This window comes from Diospyros lotus, chromosome 10 (genome assembly GCF_014633365.1).
Source record: "Diospyros lotus cultivar Yz01 chromosome 10, ASM1463336v1, whole genome shotgun sequence".
Lineage (NCBI taxonomy): Eukaryota > Viridiplantae > Streptophyta > Magnoliopsida > Ericales > Ebenaceae > Diospyros > Diospyros lotus.
The window spans coordinates 32,657,001-32,681,300 of NC_068347.1; the positions used below are offsets into that span (position 1 = coordinate 32,657,001).

The window sequence follows — 24,300 nt, forward strand, 5'->3', positions numbered from 1 at the left end:
AATCATTATATTAAAAAATAAAATTAAAAAAAAATCTAGCCCGTGGGGGCAACTTCCCCTACTGGGCCTCATGTGGCTTTGCCCGTGTATGAAACTTTACAGATAAAAAAAATAAAAAAAGACCCATATATGTTCCAATGCATTTTAAAAATTCAACAAACAGTTTAATAAAAATTTTAGAATACTTTCCACTCTTATTTTGATCATTTTATATTTAAGTCAGAAAACATTCTAACCTTATTTCGATATAATTTTATCTTTCTTATTTTAACAAAAGAACATATTCAGTCCATTGATAGGTTATACGTGAGACCTAACTTTAGCCACTCGAGAATATGAAAAATTCAAAGAAGCATGGTATTATATATATATATATATATATGCGTGAGTGTGTAATTCAAAGAAGGAAAGTGAAGACAAAATCAATATTTAAAGAAATAGAATGAATGTTAGGAAGTAATTTAAGTGAAGAGAAATAATTTTCAAAATTAAAATTACAAAAGCATTTCCAAGAGCCTTTCTTTTTTTTTTTTAATTCTTGAACATAAAATAATTATAGAATTGGTTTAGAGTCTCAAACCTATGAACCTCTTTCTTCTAAATTTTACTTTCTATTTGCCTTTCAAATGATATGTATGTATACACATATATGAGCCAGGACCATATGTTGCAAGTTTTGTGCTCCAAACTTGAATGCCATTAAGGAATGGACAATCCCACATAGGTGTAAATACAAAAATAAAAATAAAAAGGTGATGGTTTATTCATAACTCCTAGACTCCTTCCTCAGGAGATTCATTTTGACGACAAAATCATTCAAACTATGAGAAGGATGTATTGAAATGATAAGAGAGCTACATAATTTTGAAAAATATTACTTTGCCAGAGAGGATTATCGAGAGGTGTCAAAATGGTGAAAATACCCTCACACCAATTACAAAATTGCTTAGTCGTCTCCTCTCTACCCTTTTCATGGCCGCCTTCAACAATCACCTTCCCCTACCACCTCTGCCACAGAGGATGTAGCGACGATCGTCGTGTGAGCCTCTCACACGACGATTGTCGCTACATCCTCCGCTACAGAGGCAGCGAAAGGAAGGTGATTGCTAAAAGCAGTTGTAAGAAAGGGAGAGAGAGGAGGAGGGCAAGCAATTTTGCATTTTTGGATGAAAGCATCTTTGTTTTTTTTATGTCTCTTGATAACCTTCTCTAACAAAGTAGCAAAATTGCATAGTTTTAGCCACCAAAGGATTTAGGGTTTCTAATGATTTTTTGACTCTGTTTTCATGGTCAAACCAAAGACAAATATCTCAATACATAGACTTCACAATAGTAAAGAGTACAAATGGTCATTTAAAACCCGAGTTGATTAAATTGTTTACAAATTAAATTATAAATTAACTTTATTAGTTTCATGTTGACTTGAACAAGATTCGATATTGATTGGATTTATAAAATTAGACCCAAAGCTAAACCAATCACTATAAGCACTGAACCAACTCAAGCCAATAAAAGTCAAGTTGCTCAGTTTGATTCAAGTAATAACATATTAATCTAAAAATTTTGAGATAAATTAATTAAATTAAAATTCTTTCTTTGGCCCAATTATCAATTAGAAGATTATAAACTCAAAAAATAGTAACAATCAACGCTCAACAAACAATTTATTGTTTGTATTTAACAAAAAAAAAACGTAGAATAACATATATCATGCTTCAAGTCTAAAAGCAGGTAAAATCAATAAATATAATTTGTTGCTTTGTCCTTCACTATTTTTGTTGTGCATATATAAAAAACATAATATTAAACATACATATCATATATTATATTTTTATTTATAATATTTATATATTTATATTGCATACTTTTTGTTTATTTATGTATATTGATTGGTTTGGTTGGGTCTATGGACCCAAAAGTTTGATTCAGAACCAAATCGATCATTTAATTAATAAAACATAATTGACAGTGAGCCATCTTGGTTTATGTTTGCTCCTTACAGTCGACTAGCATTCTTATATTAAGTTTTCGTTGCAGATTAGGAGCTATATTTACTTGATAATTGACTGTTAATTAATTATTAGAAGCTTTGTTTGGTATAGAGCTGGTGATGGAATGGAAATAATTGGTAAAATATTTTCTCTTGATTTAATTAATTAGAATAACATTAGATGAAAAGTAATGATAGAAAAATGTTATTATTTACTTTTTTGTGACAAAAACTTGTCATGAAAAAATATGTCACAATGAAATTATTGTTGCTAAAAAATCGTGGCAAAGAAATTACATACATATTCAAAAATTTTGAATATCTTTTATGCATCATCGTGGCTAAAAAGAAAAAGATGATGATGATGTATTTATAAATTATATTTTATGTATTACAAAAATATTTTTAAAAGTTTTTCAAATATATTTAAGAGAAGGATTATTTAGTTGCTAAAATAATGTTTGTTAAAATAAGTAAGATAAAACTTTATCCAGATAACTTATCAGTAAAGTTCAAAATAAATTATTCAAAAGAAGTAAAAGAATAAATTTATTTTAAAAATTTAAGTTGAGAAGTCATGTGATTTCTTTTTAAAAAGTTTAACAAATACAATAAAGATCACTTTATGAGATGTTTTTTATATTTCACATTTTCTAATATATATTTTAATTAACAAAACTACTTAAATAAAATATTTTTATTTATTTTACTTTTGACATAATTTTTCAAAATTATGAAAATGGCACAAAAATATGTTTTTAATGTTTCTTGAGATTTTAGGATAAAAAATATATCGAAAATGCCAAAACGATTGGGTTTCAAAGTTTCCATGCATCAAAGGTGCCCATCAGATCCTATATCGCAGAAAGCAAACACAAGAAGGAAACAAAGATGATTCACCACAACATCTGATATGAAGTATGGCAGATGCAAGATTTCAAGAGTCCAAAACTTCAAATCAACTAGGAAAGTGAACAATGGTGTGGACAAGACCATAGTCATATCATATGATGGGATACATTTTTATTCAACTCGAAGGAGGACAATGTTTAGAAGCCAAGATGTTGTTCCAAAGCTTTTGACCGCTGACAATGCCGCAGTGTGGTCAAAGTGCCGCCACCTTACCAGACCTCGGGGCGGAGCTCGCCAGTTGCTGGTGGCATCCATCTTCCAGAGTGGTAGACGCTTTCGCCGACTTTCCAACCGGGCACATCCTTCTTTATTCTAGCCTCTTCTTCAAGAAACTTCTTCCACTCTTTGACAAATCTAAGACAAAGACAATAAGTTTTGAGTGGAGTGAAAAATTTAGTTGAGGAAAGGAAAGAGAGGCCGATTGGGACAGAAAGTTACCTTTCGTCCTCTTCAGCTTGAAGGAAGGGCAGTACAGCTCTGCGTGCAGCATACTTCTCTTCCTTAAGCTCTCTGAACAGACAAAATAATTTTAGCATCCATGAACGACTATTGGTTATTATCCAGAAACAAAATCGGAAGCTTAGCCCTTAGTAACCCGTTAATTATCATGTTTTCACTGTAAAAAGCACATCAACGAGCTTACCAAATATACAAAACATAAATACGAACTTATCACTAGATTTTTTAAATAAATATTTAATCTTTTTTATAATGATAAATATTTAATCCTAATAAGTTCTATTGAAGTACTGGGAAAACCAAGTGCCCCCGGCAGCAACAACTGAGCTCACTAATGAAGCAGACTTATTGTTACTACAAAAATAATTATGATTGTAACTACAAGGCAGAACAGCATCTATAATACAACACCATATTACAAGAAGAAAAGAGGCGTACAATTGAAGGTGCTTGACACAAAGGAGAAACGATAATAGAAGGCAATTTATTTGACATAAGTGTGAGCGGGCACTTGCTCCGCACATAAAGACGTTAACTTTGCCTCGTCAGCATTGCCACTTCATCAAAATTATCCCCGTCAGTTTTTTTCCCTAATTTTAAAAAAATAAAACAAAAAAAAAGACCTAATTTATTCACCCATCCCCCACATTTGTGGGCTTCGTGAAGCAGCTGTCGGCCACTCCCTGTCGTTCTTCCCGTTGAATCAAGCAACCGGCCCTTAGCATCAAATCTGGCTAGCTTTTCCTTGGAACCAGTCACCCTCTGACTCTCCCTGGGAGGGGTTATGCTTGGATAGGCTGACAGCAACAGAGGTAGCCTCGTCATTGCTAGAGAACGCCTTGAATGCATGTGTCTATTTCCTATTCAAAAACCAAAGCCTTGTCTATCACTAGCTCCCTCGTGAACGTTGATTTCCATGTGCGAGATGGAGTTCAATTCCAAGTATTGAGGACTATAAAACAACTCATTTCCAGCCTAAGAAGTCAAAGAAACAAAAGTATCAAGTAATGGGATGGTCAGTTCCTTAATTACTCGATCTCGGGACCCCTGTTTTTCTTTCCTCTGTTTCACATGCACTGGAATCATCCTGACCCTCCCCCACCCAACCCTTTCTCTTTCTCTCTCCCCCCACCTAACCCACCAGCTTGCTCTCTTCCCCAAAACTAGATTTGGCACGCAGTGGCGACGACCGACAGCGACGAAGACCTCCAGCGTCGTCGTCGTCATCTTCTTCTTCTTAAATGAGCTGCTGCTGCTATGTGATATTTTGTGCGATTGATGTTGTGTATATTTTGTTATTGATTTGTGTGTTTAATTATTAATTTTGTATATGTGTTTATTTAATTATTTTATGTATTTGATTATTAATTATGTAAAATTATATATCTGATTATTTTTGTATTAAATGATTGATATAGTGTGTTTAGTTATTAATTTGTATAGTTAATTATTGATTTGTGTATTTAATTATTAATTTTGTGTATGGGTGTATTTGTTAAATTTTTTGTATTTAATTATTAATTTTATTTATGTATGCATTTAATTATTTTATATATTTGATGAAGTGGCAGTGCTGACGAGGCAAAATTAACTCCTCTTTTAGCGATAGTTAAGTCAGAGATGAAAAATATACAAAAATATTTAATTCAAGAATAAACAATAAGTACAAAATATTTGAAATTCTTAAAGTCATTTTTTTAATTAGTTCAGGAACAAAATAATGCATCAAGCCCTTTCACTTATCATAGCATTGACCATGAATGTGTACAAATGAGTAGCATTAATTTGGGGTTCCTTAATTGAGTCAATTTCTGTTCATGCTTTTATGATAATCATTTACTCAATCCATCAATGCTCATAATTCACTTCCCAAACATTCAACCAATAAAAGAAAAATTAAATTTAAATTCTTCTTTATTTTATAATTATACTTTTACTTGTAGAATAAGTTCTACCTTCACCTCCTATGATTTGCTGTCATGTTTTCTAATACTTCTTATGGTTTAATTTTAATTTTAGATTCTTTGATTTTTTTTTTTTCAAAATAACCCCTTCCACTAGATCAACAATATGCTTATCTCGCAAAATATATTTAGAAAAATAAATCATAAGAATTCAAAATCCCATATGTAAATCATAATATATTTAGTAGAAAAAGCCCCCAAAAAATGATGAAATTTACCCTTACATTTACTATATAAATTGAGAATGACCCTTAATAGTTATGGAAAAATTATTTTTTTAGGCCCCAATATAGAGTTGCTCACATGGTGACTAAAAAATTATAAATTCTAATTATAAAAATATTTTTATAGAATAAAAATAAAATTATATACAAAGAGAGTCTTTTGACCCTTTTTCTGTGCACTATCAAATTATTATAGAGTACTAAAATTAATTTTAGAAAAATTAATCCTCTTTAATTCCAAAGCAAAGTACACCTTTACGACTTTTCAAATTAATTTATTAGATTAATGAGTACTGAGATAACCATTATGAATACTCTCTTTAATGGGTAGTTGTTAAATGCTCGTGAACGCACTCGCTCTTTAAATGATCATTATATGAGCTTTTTTAAAGAGTGTTATTTTAATACTTTTTAAAATATATTTAATTTTTAAAATTTAAATACTTTTATTAATTAATAAAATATTTTAAAATACCATATATTTACTATCAGTTAAAAAGAGTACTTGAACACTGAAAATAAAATGTATTAAACACGCATTAACAAAACGATACCCATTAACAAAACGATAATGCTAATTAAGCTGGGTGTCTCTTGTTATATGATTCCATGAATGTTCATTGATTCACTTACTAAAACTGAGGAGGGATTTCTACCTAACAACAAGTTCATCTTCCATCCTTCAATTTCTTTTGCTTTCCTCAACAACTTCTAATTCCAAGCGTTAGTAGATGGCAGTTGTAAACTTTCCCAGTTCCACTATATAATGCTCATTAATTACCTTTCTAAGTAAATAATTTATCTACCAAAACATGTATTTATGTGTGTGTGTGTGTGTGTGTGTATAACCATGTTCAACAAAGACATACAACTACAAACATGCATCGTTTTGACAATTGCAGCGACGCAATGCCTCGCTTCTTCCTTTCGTCAATGGCGTTGATGATGATATGTTTGATGGGATCAACGTTGTACGAGGTGAATGGTGAGGGAGAGCCCAGTTTTTCTTTTTTTAAGAAAACTAGGGTCCATGTCATGAACCAGCTCCCAGACCTATTGACTGCTCATTGCAAGTCTAAAGAGAATGATCTGGGCGAGAGAAGACTCCAAGCTGGGCAAGAGTTTAGTTGGATATTCGTTCCCAACATCATTGGAGAGCGCACTCTCTTCTTCTGCCACTTTTACTGGGGCTCTCACGAAAATGTCTTTAATGCTTACGAGAAGAACATAGCCAAGCGTTGTAAGTCTTTGACGAAGTATGATAACCATTGCTATTGGTCTGTAAGATCAGACGGGTTTTATTTTAGTGGTACCAACCAAACTGGTAGTTATAGCAAATGGCATGACTGGCAGTAGTCATTAATTGGCTCTTATGAAAGGAAGTAATTAACAAAGTGTCGTGTACTCAAAACTTCATATATATATGAATATTTTGTTGCTTCTTTTTATTATGCTTCAGCATCCTGTAAGATGATAGTTAATTCCTTTGTTTTGGCAAAGGGCAAAATTAGTATGTGTAATTTTAAAAGATTTGAATAAATTTTTCTTCTTTTAGAAATAAGACTATTTGATACTCTTATTTTTCAAGGAATCCCGATCCCTTGTCTGTGCTAGACACACCATAGATCATTGGGGGGGGGGGGGGTGGATTTGTTATCACGTTAGTGTCGTTAGTGTCAGGCAACATAATTGTTATCCGGCGTGAGTAACATATCAGTTTTAATTTTTTAAAATAAAATAAACTTATAATTTTAAATTTCAAATCAAAAAAAGTTATAAGTATAAAAATAATTAATGATTCTAACAATCTAAACTCAAGTCCAAATTGAATACTCCATTATATATAATTCCACCTCATAGACGTATTTACAGAGCCATTCATAATTAAAGAATTCTACCTCCTTCAAAACAAACTAAAAAACCCTAATAATAGAATATGCTTGATGTGATTGGAGCTCTAATTTGAGACTAATTTTGAGGGTTAAGATTTGATTTGAGGTAGACTTATTGATGGAATATAAAAGTCACTGGATGTGATTTCGATAGCATCTATTGTAAGGGCAAATATGTGGCATTAAGTTTGAAAGAATAAGAGTTTATTTGGGCCTTTTGAAAGGAGGGCCAATTTAGCCCCTAAGCCAATGTGTAAATGCTAATTTGACACTTATTTTATGTAATTAAGATATACTACTACTGAAAAAAATGAAAAATTTTGTCTAAAATTCAAAAGCCAGGTAAAATTCTTTTATTTTTATTTTTAATTAACCCTTCCTACTCCAATTCGCATAGTAATCCACTTGCCAACCAATAGATAAAAATCATACTTGTCCAATACTTCAATTCAAGTAGTTTCACTTTCGTTTTTACTATCAAGTTCCCAAACACTTCAAAATAATTAATTAATGTTAACTGTATGTTAACAATTGTCGCTAAATAACATAAGGTTATGTTTGGTATATACATTTGAAATTGGGCTAAATCATGAAAATAATTCAATCTTTTTTGTGAATTTGTAATTTTATACAATCCTTTCTATTTTTGGCAATTAGGTTCAAATTAGCTTAATTAGATGTAATTTTATCCAATATATAAAATTGATTTATAGAGAGTGTGTTCATGTTGATTTTACATAACATGTGTCATATAATAATAATATTTATGAAAATTACATATACACAAAGTAAAAAAAAAAAAGTAAAAAATTATAACCTATAAAAAGAAAAAAAAATTGATTCAATAAATTATATATACATTTTTTTTTTTTTACTTATGAGTATATGTACAAATATTACTATTATATGACATCTGACATAATAAGTTAGCATGAACACACTCTCTCTAAATCGATAGATAAAATTTTATCAAATTGATTCAATTTGAAATTAATTGTTAAAATTAAAATGATTGAATAAAATTACAAATTCACAAAAAAAAAATGAATTATTTTCATGATTACCCCTTTGAAGTTGTGGAATTCTTACCCTTTTTAGTTTAAATCCCCTTTGAATTTAGTAGCAAGAGAAAGGCCCTATAACCTTTAGATCCTGGGCTCAAGTCATATTGGACTAAAGCAAAGAATTCACAATTTTTCAATTCCAAAACCATTTTAAGAAATTAGTTACATGGGTGGTATAATTGTTACAGCCATTGAATGCTCAACCAACCCTTTGAATTGCCATTGTGTTACTCCATCAATGCTCATTTATTCACTTGCCAAAGCTGATCGAAGAGGGTTCAACCAAACAACTTCCCAAAAAATGTATATATATGTGTGTGTGTGCGCGCAAGTGTATGTGCAACTTCATCAAAGATAGATATATAGGTAGACATAAACATGCTCCAAAGAGCATACCGTTCTTGGAGTCTGAGCAAGATAATGTCACAATTCTTCCTTCCTTCAATAATGCTGCTGACGATTGCTTGTTTCATTAGCTCAACATCATGCGATCAGCAAGATGAGGCAATGAAGGCCTTTTTCAGGAAAACCGCTGTCCGTGTCTTTAACAATGTCTCCGGCCTATTGATTGTTCGCTGTCAATCAAAGGACGATGACATTGGCGTGCAGACACTGCGACCTAACCAAAATCTCACTTGGAGATTTCGTCCTCACGTGTTCATAGCCAACACTCTCTTCTTCTGCCATTTTTATTGGGGCTTCAAGGATCAGATCTTTGATGTTTACAATAACTACATAGATGACTTCTGTACACATCGCCACTCCAAAGATTATAGTTGCTATTGGTCCGTAAGACCAGATGGTTTCTATTTTAGTGGTACCAACGATGCGGGGAGTTATGTCAAATGGCATGACTGGAAGAACAGGTCATTGATTTGAGACCAATCATGCTCTACTCATGTTGTGTCTCATCATGTACTCTTTCTCCTATCCATCTTTCTATCTATATCAAAGAATAAAGTTCATATATCATCTGTCATTGGTTCTCCTTGTCATGACTCTTAAATAATTATTTTTTCTATTTATTGATAAGGTAGGCATTTAGGTTGCTAGTTGTCACTCCAACACACAATATATATTTTAACTATAAAAATATATTTTTAATTACAAAAAATGATTGTTATAACTACTATTGAATGCTCATTAACTCTCCTTTTGAACCATCATTATGTTACACCATCAATGCTTGTTTATTCACTAACCAAAACTTAAAAAAGGATTACATATATGTGGCCAATGATATTGTACTAGTATTTGTTAATCAAGATATGGACCGAAAAAAATGAGATATGAAAAATATTTCAAATAAAAGTATTTTTTATTATATTTGTTAAATTTATTTGATAACCCACCAAAAAAAAGTAACGTAACTTCTTATTTAAGATTTTACAAATAAATTTATCTCTCCCTCTAGATAAATTTATTTGAAACTTTATAGATAAAAAAAAAATAACTTATATATCCTCCAATGCATTCCTAAAACATCAACAAACAATCTAATATAAATTATAAAATACTTTCCACTATTATTTTGATCATTTCATATCTAAGTCAAAAAGCATTCCAACCTTATTTCGATATAATCTTATATTTCTTATTTTAACAAACGCTATCTAAATAACATATTCGATCCATTGATAGGTTTACACGTGAGACCTAACTTTAGTCACCCAAGGGATATAAAAAATTTAGAGGAGCATAGTACTATTATATATATATGTATATATGCATGTGTGTGTGTAATTCAAAGAAGGAAAGTGAAGACAAAATTAATATTTAAAGAAATAGAGTGAATGTTAGGAAGTAATTTAAGTGAAGAGAAATAATTTTCAAAATTAAAATTACAAAAGCATTTCCAAGAGCCTTTCTTTTTTTTTTTTTTCTTGAACATAAAATAATTATAGAATTGGTTTAGAGTCTCAAACCTATGAACCTCTTTTTTCTTCTAAATTTTACTTTCTATTTGCCTTTCAAATGATATGTATGTATACACATATATGAGCCAAAGACTATATGTCCCGAGTTTTGTGCTCCAAACTTAGATGTCATTAAGGAATGGATAATCCCACATAGGTGTAAATAAAAAAAAAAATAAAGTGGTGGTTTATTCATAACTCCTAGGCTCCTTCCTCAAAGATTCATTTTGACAACAAAATCATGGAGACTATGCGAAGGATGTATTGAAATGCTAAGAGAGTTACATTGTTATTTTGCCGGAGAGAGTTATTAAGAGGTGTTAAAATAATGAAAATACCCTCACACCAATTACAAATTGTTTGGCCACCACATTTCTCCTCTCTCTTCCCTTCCTATGGCCGCTTTTCTCTCGCTACCTCGCATCTCATGCATCGATTGCCGCTATATTCTCTTCAACGAAGATGACAAAGGAAAGACGATTACTGGAGGTGGCCATGGAAAAAGAAGAGAAAGGAGGCGGCTAAGTAATTTTGCATTTTTGAGTGAGTATTTTTATTATTTTGATGTCTTTTGGTAACCCTCTCTACCAAAGTAACAAAATTGCATAATTTTAGCCACCAAATGATTTAGGGTTTCTAATGATTTTTTGACACTGTATTTTCATCGTCAAACCAAAGATAAATATCTCAGATACATACACTTCGCAATGACAAAAAGTACAGATGGTCATTTAAAACCCGGGTTGATTAAATTATTTACAAATTAAATTATAAATTAACTTTGTCAATTTCATGTTGATTTGAACACGAGTCGAAACTAAACCAATCACTCTATGCAGTGAACCAACTCAAGCCAATAAAAGTCAAGTTGCCCAGTTTGATTCAAGTAATAACATAGTAATCTAAAATTTTTGTTATATAAACTCAAAAGATAGTAACAATCAACGCTCAACAAACAATTTATTGTTTGTATTTAACAAAAAAAAAACGTAGAATAACATATATCATGCTTCAAGTATAGGTGTCAAAAGGGCCGGGCCGGGCCGGGCCGACTCGATCCGGCCCGAGTCGGCCCACGGACTTTTTAAACGGGCTGGGCCGGCCCTTTTACTAAAAGGGTCGGGCCGAGCCCGGGCCCTTTTGTCATTGATAGGGCCCGGCCCGGCCCACGACCCCCTTACAAAGGGGCCTGGCCGGGCCAGCCCGTGGGCTAGAGGGCCGGGCCGGGCCCTTAGCCCACAGGGCCTAGCGGGCCGGGCCCGGTGGGCCAGACCCTTTTTTTTTATTTTTTTTAAATAATTTTTTAAAAAATAATACATATAATATATAAATATATAAATATCAAAATAATACATATATAAAAATTAATTTGTTTCTTTTTAAAATATTTTCTATCTTAATTCTTAAATTTTAAATATTATTTTATTATTTTATATTTCAAAATTCTATATGCCTTATAATTTTTCTTGTGAATTAATATGAAAAATAATGTACATATAAAAAGGAGAATGTTTATTTATAATTTAAATATATAAAAAAATTAACTTAAAAATTTTAAATAAATTAATTGATAGTTATTATTTATATATATTGCGAAATTAAATTTTTTAATATCCAATATCAATAATTACTAAAGAATAACAAAATTAAAAAAAATAAATAAGGGTCTTACTGGCCCATAAAGGTCTCATGGGCCCGGCCCATAAAGGCCCAATGGGCCACGGGCCGGGCTGGGCCGTGGGCCCAATTTCTTTGGCCCAGCCCGGCAATGGGGGCCGGGCTCGGCCCGGCCCGTATGAATAGTAACGGGCCGGGCCAAAGCCCGGCCCGTCACGGGCTGGGCCGCCTGGCCCTTTTGACACCTCTAGCTTCAAGTCTAAAAGCAGGTAAAATCAATAAATCTTATATCGATAAATATAATTTGTTTGTTTGTCCTTCACTATTTTTGTTGTGCATATATAAAAAACATAATATTAAATATACATATCATATATTATATTTTTATTTATAATATTTATATATTTATATTGCATACTTTTTGTTTATTTATGTATATTGATTGGTTTGGTTGGGTCTATGGACCCAAAAGTTTGATTCAGAACCAAATCGATCATTTAATTAATAAAACATAATTGACAGTGAGCCATCTTGGTTTATGTTTACTCCTTACAGTCGACCGTACGTACTACTGCTTTGCATTCTTATATTAAGTTCTCGTTATAGATTAGGAGCTATATTTACTTGATAATTGACTGTTAATTAATTATTTGAAGCTTTGTTTGGTATAGACCTGAAGATGGAATGGACATTTCTTGATTTAATTAATTAGAATAACATTAGATGAAAAGTAATAATAGAATATTTACTTTTTTGTGACAAAAACTTGTCATGAAAAATACGTCGCAATGAAATTATTGTTGCTAAAAAATCGTGGCAAAGAAATTAGATACATATTCAAAATTTTTGAATATCTTTTATGCATTTCCGTGGCTAAAAAGAAAAAGAGGTCAATGTTGTATTTATAAATTATATTTTATATATTATAAAAATAATTTTAAAAGTTTTTCAAATATATTTAAGAGATGGATTATTTAATTGTTAAGATAGTATTTATTAAAATGAGTAAAATAAAATTATATCAAGATAATTTATTTATAAAATTTAAAATAAATTATTCTACAAGAGGGAAGGGATAAATATAAAAAATTATGTGATTTTTTTAAAAAAATAATAAACAATAAAAATTACTTTTACCTCATATGCTTTTTATATTTCACATTTTTTAATTTATATTTTAATTAACAAACGGTATCTAAATAAAATATTTTTATCTGTTTTACTTTTGACATAATTTTTCAAAATTATGAAAACAGCGCAAATACATTTTTTTAATATTGCTTGAGGTTTTAGGGTAGAAAATATTTCAAAAATTCTGAAGCTTCAAAGTTTCCATGCATCAAAGGTGCCCATCAGATCCTATATTGCAGAAAGCAAACACAAGGAAACAAAGATGACTCACCACCAACATCTGAATATGAAGTATGGCAGATACAGGATTTCAAGAGTCCAGAACTTCAAATCAACAAGGAAAGTGAACAATGGTGTGGACAAGACCATAGTCATATCATATGATGGGATACATTTTTATTCAACTCGAAGGAGGACAATGTTTAGAAGCCAAGATGTTGTTCCAAAGCTTTTGACCGCTGACAATGCAGCGGGTGTGGTCAAAGTGCCGCCACCTTACCAGACCTCGGGGCGGAGCTCGCCGGTTGCTGGTGGCATCCATCTTCCAGAGTGGTAGACGCTTTCGCCGACTTTCCAACCGGGCACATCCTTCATTATTCTAGCCTCTTCTTCAAGAAACTTCTTCCACTCTTTGACAAATCTAAGAAAGACAATAAGTTTTAAGTGGAGTGAAAATTTTAGTTGAGGAAAGGAAAGAGAGGCCGATTGGGACAGAAAGTTACCTTTCATCCTCTTCAGCTTGAAGGAAGGGTAGTACAGCTCTGCGTGCAGCATACTTCTCTTCCTTAAGCTCTCTGAACAGACAAAATAATTTTAGCATCCATGAACGACTATTAGTTATCCAGAAACAAAATCGGAAGCTTAGCCCTTAGTAACCCGTTAATTATCATGTTTTCACTGTAAAAAGCACATCAACGAGATTACCAAATATACAAAACATAAATACGAACTTATCACTAGATTTTTTAAATAGATATTTAATCTTTTTTATAATAATAAATATTTAATCCTAATAAGGTCTATTGAAGTACTGGGAAAACCAAGTGCCCCTGGCAGCAACAGCTGAGCTCACTAATGAAGCAGACATATTGTTACTACAAAAATAATTATGATTGTCACTACAAGGCAGAACAGCATCTATAATACAGCACCATATTACAAGAAGAAAAGAGGCGTACAATCAAAGGCGCTTGAAACAAAGGAGAAACGATAATAGAAGGCAATTTATTTGACATAAGTGTAAGCGGGCACTTGCTTGGCACACAGAAAGGTAAACACCATAAAACCTATAGGCAAGGGTGGCTGGACCAAGTCTAGCCTCATCCATTACTCTTATTGACTGTGATTCCATCTATTACTGCCATCCAAACATAGCCTCAGTGCCTATGTGAATGTCTAAATACATTTGTCAAGCTGACCAACCACTTCTTGCCTTTCCCACACGGCCCTAAACTAAAAAATAAACACCTCCACCACATAGTTCCCAAACCATCCTGTGCAAAATCCACAAGAATATCCTACCCAGATGTCATGACCCCAAGGATAAATTAGTAAATATAATAGTAGGAGTTTTCATGCATTATACAATAATTGTAATTTCCTTTTCAATTTTCTATTATAGGGTTTTGTCCTTAGCTATAGGCAGTTAGGCTATTTGTTGTATTGCACATGAGTGCATGCGGGAGGCTGTTAGGCTATATATAAGCTACAGCTGAGGATGGAAAGAATTATGTTGAATGATATTGAATTTCTCTCAAATTCCCTCTCACGAATTCTCTCTAATTCCTCCCTCCCTTTCTGCCAATCTCCCCCTTTCTCTGTTCAGTCTATTATCTCCCCCCAATTCTGCTCAATTCTTCCTCCAATCCCTTCTGTTCTCAGTCCCAATTCATTTGGATTCTTCCAATTTCCAATCCAGCCCTAGGCTAAACCCTAGGTACATGCCACCATATAACATGGTTCCAGAGCAAAACAGAGGTGGCCAGCGGGGCTATGATCTGAATGTTAAGAAGCCAGTAAGTCAAAGTAAAGCAAGGTTAATACTAGGAAGTAATGGTTTGTGCTGACCAACCAGCAGGAATGCCGGAGGCCGCTTGGAAAGGAAGCTGGGAGAGGACGAAGAAGAGGGAGGCCATAACTCTTCATCAATAGAAAAACCATTGAAGAATACAACTCCATTTTATTAGCAAATGAGAAGTGAGCCCAACATGTGGGCTAGACCTCGAGTTTTAGGGTGGACTATTCTTCCATGCCAATGAGGTAGATAGACTACAAACCTTAATAAAATCTTTATAGTTCTAAACAATAGTCCACTAGTTAAGAGGGGGAGGGGGGGTTGAGGAGAGATGGCATTCTGGGTTTTGACCAGAATCAAGATTCTAGTAGGTGACTTATCAAAGATGCCCTGCTGGAGAAACAATGTCATGACGAGATGCTAAGGAGATTCATTGCAAGGAAGTATCTGCAGGAAGCATGAAGTGATAATGAAGAGGATATTAGCCACGAACAGGCGATACTTGATGATGGTTCTGAAGAGCATAAGAATCAAAACTCAGGCACCAAAAGAGATTGATTGCATATCTTCTGGTTGAGGCAATCCCTGTATAGATGGCACTCATGTTAGCAGTATATAGAGAAATTTGAGAAAAGGCCTTAGGATTTTGAAAGAGGTAGTGATCGTCTTCTTCTTCTTTGCCTTGTATGAGGATATCTGCAACAACAAAAAGATCATACACACTGGGGGAAACACAAAGCCCACCACAATGCTGTACATTCCCCTGCCACCCCTTTCTATCTTCCCTGCTTGAGGGCCATAGACACCTAAAAAAGGCCACCTAACCTGTCTGTCAACCATGCTGAACTAACAAGGAGCTCTAAACACTCCAATCTTCACCTCAAAAGAACAAAAACAAACACAGGAATTCTGAATCCCCCATAATCAGAATATCTCCATCTGTTGGGACAGATGGAGATAGATACAACAAACACAAGCCACAACCTCCTATCAAAGGAGAATATCCAAAGCAACCTCTTGTCAAAGTTGATACCCCTCCCTAACATGTGAAAGAACATCATCTAACCATTTTCTAATCAACTTCCTAAGCACCACATCTTGTCAAAGTTGATATTACCCAATATTCAAAGAAAGAACCCAAAGTTCAATAGATACTATGCCACACCCTCTACCCTTCCCCTCCTCCCCTCCCCCAGCGGGGGCATTGTATACCCTAGTAACAATTGACAAGAACTCAAATTTTCCAATGTTCTCTCCCTTCTTTCCCCAGATTCAGCAGTCTTCCTCCAAGAAATGACTGATCTTGTTCCAGCATGTTTGGATAATGAAAAAAATGCAATCATATCATTTTACTTGAGAAGTCAAAATTGTATCCTTTTGCCTTTCCCTTTCCTTTTCTCCCATCCCATAAGTCACACATGCTACACTGTCCATAGTTACATATCATGGACATGATTAAAAACAAATTAATAAAACTAACCATCTCAATCAATGTACCACCAACTGAGCTACTGCTACATTTTCCTAGAAGTGTCCGTGCCAAACACATTATTTTCCTCTCATGCAACCTTACCGCATACAATATACAATAAATTTCTTCTATAAATGAAGTCAAAAACTAGGATCTTGCTTGGCATAGGTTCCGCACACACAAAAATTAAACAAAAATAACCTACAACCACATATATCGATAATGAGATGGATTCAAGAATGGGTATAAAACAAGGGATCCAGAAAATACAGATACTGATTACTGATTGTAAAACCAATGATATCTACACCTGTTTTGTCAGCTATGTCTAACGAAAATAACATATACAAAGTTATGAACTACCAAATGTAATGATAAATAACAGTTATATAATAGTTTCTTTTCCCAATCAAAAAGTGTAGTAAGGGGGCCTTTGGTGCTGGTAAATAGCCTCTTCCCGCTAAGAAATTGGGAGTATGGGCCTTCTGACGTGTTTGAGCTATACCAATAAACAAATGAACCTAAGCCCTAGAGTATTCATGAAGAATAATGAATTTGGAGCCAATTATGTAGGCCAAACAGAGTGCCAAATAAACAAAATGTCTGGATTGCCCTTGCAAGAGCAATCTGAACATGTTGTCCAGTAGGCATCTCTGTTTGGCCTCAATAATCCACCCCAAAATCATTGCCCATTGATGAAAGGGCCAATCTCGATCGATATACGGATTCAGAAATACCCATTTCCATTAACACAACGAAATCATAGATGCATACATACATATTGGATACATATGCATACGCACACAGATACATATACACACAAAAAAGACTTAAAATTGATTACTCCCTAAACCTAGCAAAAAACCTACTTCCAATCGCAGATATCCATTTCAATTAACGCGATCAAAAGAGATATACACACATATAGGCATACAAAAACATAAACGCCGATGGGTAATGGGAAAAATCCGGACCTTCGGATCTTGTTGCCCTTTCCGACCTGGTACATGCCCCAAGAGAAAGCCCCGAAAGCGGTGAGGAAAATGGCGACGGCGCTGGGACCCTTGTTAGGGATCCGCCGGGCGAATCGAACCGGCGGAAAGCCGCCCGGCGGCGGGCCATCCTGGAGGATCGGCATGTCCTTCACGCTGGCCATCCCGGGCTTGTTCCTTATCACCGCCTCCGTCATCTTCTTCTTCTTCTTCCTTCTTCTCGACTCTGATTTTCCAGTTCAGTCGGGAGAGGACTGCAGAGAGAAAAGCCCCTTTCTTGAGTTGAGATTCTGAGAAGATTGGCATTAGTTACCTTGGCCGCTCTTTAGTATGTCACTTGCCACCCATAAATTTAAATTATTACATTTATTGACCAAAACTATTAGAATTTACGGTAAATTACACCTCGTCTTCTTTACAAATGAAGCTTGCGTTGTCTTTATTTTTTATTTTTTTATTTTTAATTTTGAGTTTTAAATTTATTTTAATTTTTTATTTTAGAAGTCTATTTTAAAAAATTAAAAACACATTTTTTTTATCATTTTAAAATACTATTTCTCAAAACAGAAAATTAAAAAACGCCTTCTCTTTGAAATTTTGAAAATATTTTTTAATAATATTTTATTTAATAAATAAAAAATACTTAATGTTAATATATTATTAAAAATATATATATACATTTTAAAGTTAATGAATTTTATAATATTTTTTTCATTATAATAATAAAATATGAATAAATAAATAAATGTGTCTTGAGTTTAAAATTTATTTTGAATAAAAACATTCAAAATAATTTTTTATTATTTTAAGTTTTTTATAATTTTTTTTTCAAAAATATATTTTTAAAAATAATAAAGAGAACGCGTTTTTATTATTTTAAAAAATCAAAAATTAAAAATGACTTAAAAATAGCAAAAATGCATTCTAAAGTTTAAGGTGAGTTATTCCTAAATTTTATATTGAGTAAACTAAAAATATTATGCTACACCAAAAAAATTCTTAAATGGAATAGTTATTGTATCAATAAAATAATGGCTAAAATCCAATTGATTAATCGACTCAAAATTATAATTTTTGACACTTAATCTGCTTGTAGTTTTATTTTTAACTGAGAACCCTTTCAACATCTTTTTTAACCAAAAAATAAGGTTGCATTCTCTTTGTTATTTTAAATTATTTTTAATTTTTAATTTTTTAAAATAAAAAAAATGTAAAGAAAACTTAAAACAACAAAAGGTTATTTTGAGTGTTTTCATTCCAAACAAACTCTAAATTCAAAATAAATTTATTTATTTATTTATTCATATTTTATTATTGTAATGGAAAAAAATATTACAAAATTCATTAACTTTAAAATGTATATATATTTTTTAATAATATATTAACATTAAATATTTCTAATTTACTGATTAATCAAATTTATTGAATAAAATATTATTAAAAAATTATTTTCAAATTTTCAAAAAAAACACGTTTTTTAATTTTCTGTTTTGAGAAATAATTTCTTAAAATAATAAAGAGAATGCGTTTTCAATTTTCTAAAAATAGACTACCAAAACATAAAACTGAAAAATGAATTCAAAATTCAAAATTAAAAAATAAAAAGAATGTAGTCTTAGAATTTTACATGAAAAGAAGAAAATCCTAATTAATCTTAAATAATTACACAATTCTATTATTGTAGACCAAAACTTACTTTTAAGTGAAGAAAAGTGACGCTAATTCATGATTTGAGAAAGAGAAAATAGAGGGGGGGAAATGTAACCACTAACCCCAATTAATCCCTCAATTTGAGTAAAATTCCAATCTATTACCAGAGAAATGCAAGACCTAATCAGTCCATAACCTATCTGAAATTCAATTCATCTTTGAATCACAAAATCAAATTAGTCTCCAATTTATTTTTGAAGGGAGGAAACAAAATAATCTCTAAATAATTAATTTTTTTATTAATCAAATTTATTGAATAAAATATTATTAAAAAATTATTTTCAAAATTTCAAAAAGAACACGTTTTTTAATTTTCTGTTTTGAGAAATAATTTCTTAAAATAATAAAGAGAATGCGTTTTCAATTTTCTAAAAATAGACTATCAAAACATAAAACTGAAAAATGAATTCAAAATTCAAAATTAAAAAATAAAAAGAACGCAGTCTTAGAGTTTTACATGAAAAGAAGAAAATCCTAATTAATCTTAAATAATTACACAATTCTATTATTGTAGACCAAAACTTACTTTTAAGTGAAGAAAAGTGACGCTAATTCATGATTTGAGAAAGAGAAAATAGAGGGGGGAAAATGTAACCACTAACCCCAATTAATCCCTCAATTTGAGTAAAATTCCAATCTATTACCAGAGAAATGCAAGACCTAATCAGTCCATAACCTATCTGAAATTCAATTCATCTTTGAATCACAAAATCAAATTAGTCTCCAATTTATTTTTGAATGGAGGAAACAAAATAATCTCTAAATAATTAATTTTTTTTCTTAATGAATACAAATTTTGATTGAATTTTCAAATACATAATTCTTTGAATTTTCTTATTTTTTCCTTAAAAAATATAATTTTTTATTGAATCTTCAAACACTATATTTAATACTTTTAATTTCATAAGTTGGAGTTTACTTTGCTACTTAGCAACAACCATAACAAAAAATTACTATGATCTACTTTATAGTGACAAAGTGTGTTTTAAGCAATCATAATATTAAAAATACTCATATATTGTTTCCATTAATTTTTCAAATCTTTTCAAAATTTTTGAAAACGAAAACAAGAAATCAAATAATGATATCTTCTATTTTTATTTTCAAAAAAAATGAAAACCAAAAGTTGAAAAATGATGTCAAAAGGGGTTATTAGTAAAAAATAAAACTATAAAAGGGTAAAGTGTCCTAAATTGTCAGGGATTTACTAAATTTTAACCTAAAAGAATATAATCCAAACAAAAATATATAATATATGAAATTTGGTAATATATATGTGAGATAATAATAATAATAATAATAATAATAATGAATTGAATATATTTATAATTTTCATTGTTCTATGGAGTAGATTAGAAAGAGGACTTCAAATTTGAGGGAAAATAAAAATTAACTTTAATCGAAAAAGTGAATCACACAATTTTAACATGAATTTTTGCAATCATTTTCATTCGTATTAGTTGATACCATATTTTGATTAGAATAAAATGATTAAAATTGTTTATGATATGTATCAACTATGACAAAAGAGATCCTGTAGCTATATTTAGGTGTAATTCTTAATATTTTGGGGGCATTTCACCAACTTAAGAAGGTGTCACTAAAGGGATCTTTTAGTGACGCTTTTAGTTGGCACTTAAAAGATGATTCTTTTGGTAAAATTCCTGCATTTATATATCTGAATATATGTTTTGAATGCAAGACTTCCAGACATGTTTTTAGGGATTTGCAATCAATTTGGACTGTTTGAAGTGGAATTGAAATTTTTTTAATTTAAAATCGAAGATCGGATTGATTATCTAGCAGTGACATGTCTAGTTTGGTCTTGTCTTGTCCAAATCAGTCCCATAAATTAAATTTATTCTTATTTAATATGAACTTCAAAAATATATATACACATTAATATATGCATGGATCCGAGCAAAATTAAAAATAATTTAATATTTAATTTTTTATTAAACAAAACAATTCAACTTAAAAAATATACATCTATGCAGGGTCGGACCTTCCATGAGGCAGCTGCCTCAAGGCCCACGAAAATTCAACAATTTAAGGGCCCATAAATTGAAAATGGCCCATATAAATTTCACAACTAGAGGCCCATGGAAATTTCACAACTCAAGCCCCATGCTTTTTCTGCCTGCCCACCCCCTTCTCACAACCCTTCTCCCTCTTTTTCTTTCGCTCGTTGCCCTGACCCTACTTCTTTGGCTCTGTTGCACCTCGCCCTCTTCTCGCGACCATTTTCCCTCTCTCTCTTTCACTCGCTACCTTAGCCCTATCTCTTTGGCTCCGTCGCGCCTCGCCTTCGCCCTCGCTCTCACTTCTCGCTGCTGCTTCGTCGCCAGTAGCTCGCTGCTTCTCTCTCTTCTTGCTACTCCTCACCCTCGCCCTCGTTTTCTCACCTCTCGCTGCTCGATCGGCGATGGCTCGTCCTCAGCGACTTGCCTCACCCTCATGGCCGATGGCTCGCTGCTCGGGCGCTCACCCAGCAAACATCGCCTCTCGTTGCTCTGCTCGGTCGCTGGCTAGCCATCGCCCTCCGTCGCTCGCCCTTGTGGGTTGTGGCCGGTGGCTCGCTACCCTACCTCTTGATTGTCGATTGGGTCATCAAATTAGATCTGCTTCTCAGATGCTCTAACTCCATATCTGCTTCAACTTTCAGCGGTTAGTTGCTTTTTCATTTCGTTTCGTTTATGGTAATTTTTAATTGGTAATTTAAAAAAAAATAATTTTATTCTTATGGTATAAATATTTATTTATTTTTTATATTTTATTATACAATTCGGGGCCCATTTTCACGTCTCGCCTTAGGGCCCCAAAAACTCAGGTCCGGCACTACATCTATGTACATATACTTGGTTTCCAATACTATCATAGTTCGGACGACGAGAAACCAAGAATTGCTATTTTTCATATTAAGATGGGTCGATCCTAGGGTATACCGATGTTTTTGATCTAGTTCCACCTTGGATCGAACTAGTGTTTTTGGTCCAATCTAATTTAATTTTCTAGTCCAAACCAAAATTTGCACACCCTTATATGTTTTTGCGCTTCAATTTTGGTATGTTGCATGGTCAATTGATTTTTATTTTGTAAGAAATTGCTTCAAATACATTACTATTTTGACTAGTCTTACATACTATTATTACCTTTTTTTTTAATTTAAAAGAAGATAGAAAGAAATAACAATGCCTTCTCTTTAAATTGAAATGCATTCAATATTTTTTAGGGTATGCTATCCAAATCCATTGCATATCATGAAATATGGAAGATCTAGTCATTAAATTATACATTTAATTTTGGAAGACCAAAAGCAAAAGGATTCTCCTTTTCTTGTAATTAGCTATTACATTATTGTGACGCTCTAGAGATATTTGTTCTTATGATTTCGCTATATTTGCACTCTTTCTACAAAAGTAGAAATGCATTTGTTAAGTTTAGATGTCTAATCTCTTTTGGGTTTTTGAAAAATATATGCAATTACTCTTATATATATGATTCCATTTAAATCTAATTACTTTAGCATCAATGTGTATGTGTATATAAGGGGACAAGGCAACATCACTTTGAAAATCAAGTAATACAATGGAGTGTTCATTTCTTTCATTAGTCTTTCTAATGTTTTTATTTGTTCATACAACTTCGCTTCCCATTCCCAAATTTTCTTTCATCCAACAGGTTACAATTCATATCATTAGTCAAGTTCCAGATGACCCGTTAACATTGTTCTTTCGGTGTCAATCCAAAAATGACGATCTTGGATACCATTCAGTGTATTTTGGTCAAGAATATAGCTGGAAGTTCAAGTCTACCGTTTATTCAAATACCCTATTTTTTTGCCATTTCTACTGGAATAAGAAGGAGATAACTTTTAATGTTTATGATCGTGATGTACGCAGAGAATGCATCACTAAAGATTCCATTCATTATGATTGCGACTGGATTGGGAGACCTGATGGATTCTATTTTACCACCCAAAATGGAGTGGAGAAAAAATATGATTGGTAAATACTTTGTATTAATTTGATCCCTTCAATAAAATATATAAAAAATAATAATAGTAAGGCGTTCTTTATTTATGTTACATTTTTCTTGTATCTTGCGTATGAGAACTTGCGACAATCATTACAGGTATATGTCGAACAAACTCATCAAGCATACACAATAGTCCAAAAACCGTGCGCATCAAAAAGCATATAGATATTTTCGTTCGAACATGCCCTAGTAAAGATCTAAACCTTGATGGTAGAGAAATCTATTGTAGCTTCCAAGTCCATTTGAGGTTTAAGTATTTAAGGATGACAAATAGTTAATGGATAGTTCTTATTTACCTATTTAAATTTAAAATAATTACGGAAAATTTATATTTTTGAGTCATAGAAATCAATTTTATTTGAATATTTACTACAATAAGTCCTAATTATCTATTTAAAATTAAAATAAGTTTGAAAATTTTATATTTGAAAGATATAAACATAAAACATATTTTAATTATCCGCAAAATAAGTATGCAAATAGGTAGATGGGGCACTGTTCCTCATTATGTTTTCCCTTTTTCAATCGTTATTTTTTTTACCGATAGTATCTCTCTCAAAATGAGAAATTAAAAAAATAATAGTGCCCCATAGCAATCAAATGTTGCCACTTCTGGTTTGGGTCTTGACACTTCCTTTAGTCTATCTTTGGTCCATCTTTGGCTTAGAGGTCCCCAGACTTTTCATTTATTTCGATCGTTTGTCTAGTTTCAAATGGTATCCCAAGTCATGATTTTCGTATCATTAATCTAGTTTCAAATTATCATTTATCGTTGTTCTTTCGATGCAAATCTGAAAATCACGACTTGGGATACCATTTAGTGTATTCTAATGAAGAATACAATTAGAAATTTTAGTCTAATACCAATTCATATAATTTATTTTCTTGCCATTTCTACTAGAATTA

The 24,300-nt window shown here is 32.1% G+C and overlaps 1 protein-coding gene across 2 annotated transcripts; it reads right to left on the minus strand.

The window, feature by feature from the left end:
• Positions 1-2,872: 2,872 nt before the first annotated feature.
• On the minus strand, positions 2,873-17,951 carry LOC127810888 (NADH dehydrogenase [ubiquinone] 1 alpha subcomplex subunit 13-B). 2 transcript variants are annotated; one of them, XM_052350475.1, is made up of 3 exons: positions 17,629-17,951; positions 13,892-13,963; positions 2,873-3,256 (listed from the first exon to the last, which is right to left on the minus strand). In XM_052350475.1, exons 1-3 carry the CDS (start codon positions 17,841-17,843, stop codon positions 3,112-3,114), a joined length of 432 nt encoding a protein of 143 aa, XP_052206435.1. In that variant the 5' UTR covers positions 17,844-17,951; the 3' UTR covers positions 2,873-3,111. The 2 variants fall into 2 exon arrangements, with proteins under 2 accessions (XP_052206435.1, XP_052206434.1); XM_052350474.1 differs by lacking the exon at positions 2,873-3,256 and adding an exon at positions 13,423-13,809 and having other exon boundaries at positions 17,629-17,949.
• Positions 17,952-24,300: the final 6,349 nt, after the last annotated feature.

Bases quoted from the DNA above. Each gene is read 5' to 3' on its own strand.
- LOC127810888 (XM_052350475.1), bottom strand. From the start codon at position 17,843: ATGACGGAGGCGGTGATAAGGAACAAGCCCGGGATGGCCAGCGTGAAG. The intron at 13,964-17,628 runs GTCCGGATTTTT...TTGTCTGTTCAG, and splicing joins AAGGGCAACAAGATCCGAAG to AGAGCTTAAGGAAGAGAAGT. The intron at 3,257-13,891 runs GTAACTTTCTGT...TCTTTGTCTTAG, and splicing joins CAAGCTGAAGAGGATGAAAG to ATTTGTCAAAGAGTGGAAGA.